Raw genomic sequence first — 5140 nt, forward strand, 5'->3', positions numbered from 1 at the left:
ATTAAACATTTCAACCAAAAGTGTGTCTCTTGCTTGAGCTGTGCCTCTTCTACCAGAGCAATACTGAAGGCCATTGCTATTCATGTTGCTGTCCTGCCTTGTATTTCCTTTTCAGTTACATGGACACAGAACAGTATGAAGAAGCAGTGCGGGACTATGAAAAAGTATATCAGACGGAGAAAACAAAAGGTAAAGTGGTTTGAGAGCATGTTTCTCAGGGAACTGTGAGGTCTTACTCTTAGGCCCTTAAAACTGGACACAGGAACGTTTGATTCGGGGATCAGAGATATACCTGGAGCTTATTTAACCACTGGCCAGGAAGAAGTGAACAGAGATGCCAAGTGCCAGGATAGGGCCCTTCTTTTCTGGCCATTAATCCTCTCTGTCACTTTCCCTTCCTTTTGTGTATAATTAGGCTGATGTGAGGAACTGAAATATGAGTAGGTTTTTTTGTTGTTTTGTTTTTTGTTGGGTTTTTTTGTTTTGTTTTGTTTTTGTTTTTTTTAGTTTTCAGAAGAAAACACCATAACACCATAAACGTGCCTGGTATGGTTAACAAGGTTTCTGATGGCAAGGCATCTGGGTTAGGGCCTGGTAAGGGAAACCAGAGTCAGATTTATCCATTGATTCTCGATGTCTCCTTCTAGAACACAAACAGCTCCTCAAAAATGCACAGCTGGAACTGAAGAAGAGTAAGAGGAAAGATTACTACAAAATTCTGGGAGTGGACAAGAATGCCTCTGAGGATGAAATCAAGAAAGCTTACCGAAAACGGGCCTTGATGCACCATCCAGGTAGATAGAGTGTGTGTGGTGAGCAGACTTGGGAAGAACAAACGGATCCGGCCCTGCCAAACTCAGGCTAGAATAAAAGTTTCTGGCTCTCTGGCTGGGAACGAGGTTTTGCTAACTTCCATACTCTCCAAACTCTGGAAGTGCCAGATTCTAAAATTGGACAAAATTGGAATGAGGTTTTGCTAACTTCCATACTCTCCAAACTCTGGAAATGCCAGATTCTAAAATTTTGTTTTCTTGGGACTCAGTTCTTCCCATACTCCTCCCCCTTTAGATCGGCACAGTGGAGCCAGTGCTGAAGTTCAGAAGGAAGAGGAGAAAAAGTTCAAGGAAGTTGGAGAAGCTTTTACCATCCTCTCTGATCCTAAGAAAAAGACTCGCTATGACAGTGGACAGGACCTAGATGAGGAAGGCATGAATATGGGCGGTGAGTTGGTTGGGGCAGTCTAGGATGAGCCTGACAGCTGTGGATTGTTAGAGTTTTTCTAAAGACACTCCAGAGGGAAGTCTGTATAACAACCAGTGAGGCAGAGTGATGTGTAAAACCCACCCTGGATGAATACCTGTGATGTGTGAGGTACTGTGATGGGTGCTGGAGATAAAGGTAAGTCAACCAGGTCTCTGAGCTCTGAGAACCCAGTCTTGGGCTTTGCACCCAGACTCACAGGCCACTTCTGACCCCCGGATATGGAGTCCCAACCCAGGGTGCAGAGTGGATACTCAGGAGGTGAGCCCTAGGAAGGGAAGGGTTGGAAGTGCAGAAAGAATACCTTCAGGGAGCTGCAAGGGGCTGAGTATGAGAGGATAGAGGGTGCCTAAGGCAGGAGAAGGTGAGACATGAGGCCCCAGAGTAGCCGGATAACTCCCTCTCCCCCACCAGAAGGCCTTAGCAGCTTGAATAGGGAATAGGAGCCTTTTCCTATGGACTGGAAGTTTCTGCCCACTGCAGGGCATATGCTGACTGAGATTTACGTTCGTCACCCATTCGTGGCAGGCTTCACAGAGTTCAGTTTCCCCCAAAGACTTAAAATGAAATAAAGCATAGCTAGCTGTCAGTGTTGCTGCTCGCCATGAGCTCCGTTGGAGATGAGGATAGGAACTATGCAGTGGTTCTCAGACCAGTCTCCAATGCCAGCCTTTCTCTTCCATTAAGAAAATCTATTGGAATTTAAAATAGGATTGATGATCCTAGATAGTCCTCCTCTCTCTGGTTCAGGGTGTGTGTGCACTTTAAAAACCTAGGTTTACCAGTAGTAAACATTGCTCTGCCCAGCAGTTGAGAGGAGAAATAAGCAGTCAAAAACTATTGAAGAGTTCTAAGTAGGGGAGCTCCGAACCAGAGTTTGGCTCCAGAAGTATATTTATGATGGCAGTGAAGAGGTGGTTTGGTGCAGTGAAGGGGGAGATGGAGGAAAGCACAAATGGGTAGGACAGGATTGGAGGCCACAATGGGAGGAGACGTGGCAGGAGATGGTTGCTGACATATTGGAAGAAGGGAAGGATGAAGCTGAGTGGCTTTGGGTGGCTGACTTGATGGAGCTGGTCACTGAACTAGGAGACCCAAGATGAGCAGATACACAGGCAAGGAAGAATTTAATTTTGGATACAATGTGCCTGTTGCACCAACTGGTGGAGATAAATCCTCTGTGGCTTAGGAAGTCAGGTGGAGGTGGGGACAGCAGACCTGCTGTGGCCTTATCACTAGGCCACAGCACTGGAGACCGGCCAGAGCTGGAATGTTTGCTTCTGCTGCATTCACTGGCCACATGATCTTGAGCAAGTTACTTAAGTTCCTTTGTCTGGTTTTATTGAGTATAATTGGGGATGATGTAAGGTATGCAGAGTACCCACCATGATTGGCACCTGGTAGGTGCTTAATAAACCATGGCTTTTTTTTTTTTTTTTCCTGTCATACTGTCTAGACATTGCATGGAATCAAATGAATACTGTAAACCTTAGATCTTATTCCTATATTTAGTGTTAGTATTCCTATATTTAGTTTAGTTTCTAGATTTTCACCCTTTCAGTAGCAGCCCCAGCATTATAGACAGACAGAATGGGGTGTCTCATGTCAATAAGTGCAAATGCCATCGCAGTTGTGATGAAGGTCCAGCAGAGGAGGTTGAAGCAAAGAAAGCTTTCATTCCGGCCCGAGCTGGGAAGGAGGGAATGTGTCCTACAAGTGGGGTCGAGCAGCGTTAGGTATGGAACGTGGGGGCAGATATGCCCACCCACAGTCAGGTTTTGGAAAAGGATGCACATCATAAGTTCCTCTTCAGACATGTCTAACTTTTTCCAACTTTCCCTGTCTTTTGCTCTGCTCCATAGATTTTGACGCAAACAATATCTTCAAGGCATTCTTTGGCGGTCCTGGGGGCTTCAGTTTTGAAGGTGGGTATGCCTCCCACTCTCGGGAGTTCCCCAGATCACAGGCCCATAATGTGACTCCCCCCTCAGGTATAGTAGCTCTTTGAAAGTCAGCGAGGCCCATCTAGCAGGGTACCGATCCACTCAGGTGCTGTTGAGCGTGGAGGCAGGGAGGCTCCTGGGCACACCATACCTTGGGACTGTTAGTGCCACACCTCTGCATGGCCGGGAAGGCATCTCAAAGCTGTCGAGTGCCAGGGCTTCTCTGCAAGAGTGAATGTTAGAAGCTACACACGAGCTGTGCTCATATGTTCCCGACACCCCAGAGCCTAGGCTGGCAGTTTTTCTGTTGGAGTTCGAAGCAGCCCTTGAAAACGAGCAAAGTGATCTTTCCACGCAGAGCCAACTAACAAGCCCTTCTTTTGCCTTACAGCATCTGGTCCAGGGAATTTCTTTTTTCAATTTGGCTAATGAAAGGAAACCATCCGGAACCCAGAAAGTGCAGACTTGCTCAATGTAACCTTGAACGTGGGCACAGCTCACCTCCTCCCTTCATCTCGTCTCCCCGTCCTTAGAGCAGTTGCGTTTTCTTAGTTGGATACCCCTGTGTCTGTGTGAGTGGGGGGAAGGAAGGGAGCCAGCGCGGAAGACTGCGGGGAGGGGAGAGGGGTGGGGGGTGGACAGGGAGGCAGCTTGTGAATTTTTGTTTTACTGTTTAACTTTATTAAAAAAGAAAAAAAATTAAGAGAATAAAATGTTTTGACCCTTTCTGGCACTTTGCTCTGGCAGCTGCTTTGTGTCACTCCAGAGTTGGTAGGCCAGAGCTGAGCCCCCAGCACGGAGTTGGTACGGACATGGATTGTAGGCTCTGCATCTGGCCCATGAGGGGTGTGGGCACCTGGGGCATGATGGCTGGGGGATGCTGGCCACCTCTCCCAAGCCTATTCAGCCTGAGTGCTGAGCAGACCTGAGAATGCTCAGTCATAGGTTATCTGATGGTAGGGGCCAGCACCGCCCACCAGAAGGTACGTGTGTCCAAAGCACACATGGAGCGTGGCTGGGTATGCTCAGGCTGAGCTGACCCAGACTGAGGACGTTTACACAGGCCCTCGTGGTCCTGTTGGCAGTGCAGGCTAAGGGACATGGGGACGGAGACAAAATCCTGCCTCCCTGACCCTTTCAAGGTGGGACACACAGCTCCTGGGCGCAGGGGTCCAGGCACAGACCTGAAGCTCACATGGTTGCATTCTTAGGAGATACCCTTCACCTTATCCACTGCTGTCCCTTCTGTGTGGGAGATGAGGAAGCAGTGACTAGTGTCCTGCTGTTCAAGTCAAGTGTAGTGGTCGTGGCAAGTGATCTTTTTGGCAGAGAGATTTGAGACTTAGACTGACGCTCAGAATTTTAGCACTTTAGTAGCAGAGATGGCTGGGAAAGGACTATGGACCAAATAGGTAACTTATGCTTCTCTTCCTTCTGACCCCCCCAACCCCAACCCCATTCTTTCCAGTCTTCCTCCACCAGCACCAAGGCCACGGCGATAGGATGACTGAGTTAGGCCTGAGAAGCTCCCCCATTGGCCTGTACGACACTCCTGAGGATGGCCTTCCCTAGAGAACTGGTGGAAACTCAGACCAGCACCGTGGGTCTAGCTGAGCAGTCCCTCTGATTGTTGGGGGCTGGCACACCTGTGGGTCTCTTGCCTCAGTTAATGGGGGACGACAGGCTCTGCTCCACGTCCCTCAGACCCATACACCCCCCACTTTGTGTGCATCTAAAATCAGCCGCTCTCCTTTCTGCCGCCTCATGAAAGCCAACACTGTTCAGCTGCCCAAGCTCACCACAGCTGTGCCCAGCCAGCAGAGGGGAGACAGGACCGATGGCCCCAAGTTGCGGGACAAAGCCAGTCCTGATACACCAGCCCTGGCCCCAGGGAAGACTGAGCTGGGCACAGAAGGGTGAGAGAGACTGCACACGGC

The 5140-nt window shown here is 49.0% G+C and overlaps 1 protein-coding gene across 4 annotated transcripts in view; it reads left to right on the top strand.

Annotated features, from left to right (window-relative positions):
* Positions 1–3936, top strand: part of DNAJC7 (DnaJ heat shock protein family (Hsp40) member C7) — a 30216-nt gene extending 26280 nt beyond the window's left edge. For all 4 annotated transcript variants that reach the window (XM_025440290.3, XM_049114706.1, XM_049114707.1 and 1 more), the window contains 5 exons: positions 116–189; positions 648–794; positions 1069–1221; positions 3123–3185; positions 3595–3936. In XM_025440290.3, the coding sequence (XP_025296075.1) occupies positions 116–189; positions 648–794; positions 1069–1221; positions 3123–3185; positions 3595–3632 (475 nt within the window). In that variant the 3' untranslated portion in view covers positions 3633–3936. The remainder of the gene's footprint in view (positions 1–115; positions 190–647; positions 795–1068; positions 1222–3122; positions 3186–3594) is intronic.
* Positions 3937–5140: the final 1204 nt, after the last annotated feature.

This window comes from Canis lupus, chromosome 9 (genome assembly GCF_003254725.2).
Source record: "Canis lupus dingo isolate Sandy chromosome 9, ASM325472v2, whole genome shotgun sequence".
Lineage (NCBI taxonomy): Eukaryota > Metazoa > Chordata > Mammalia > Carnivora > Canidae > Canis > Canis lupus.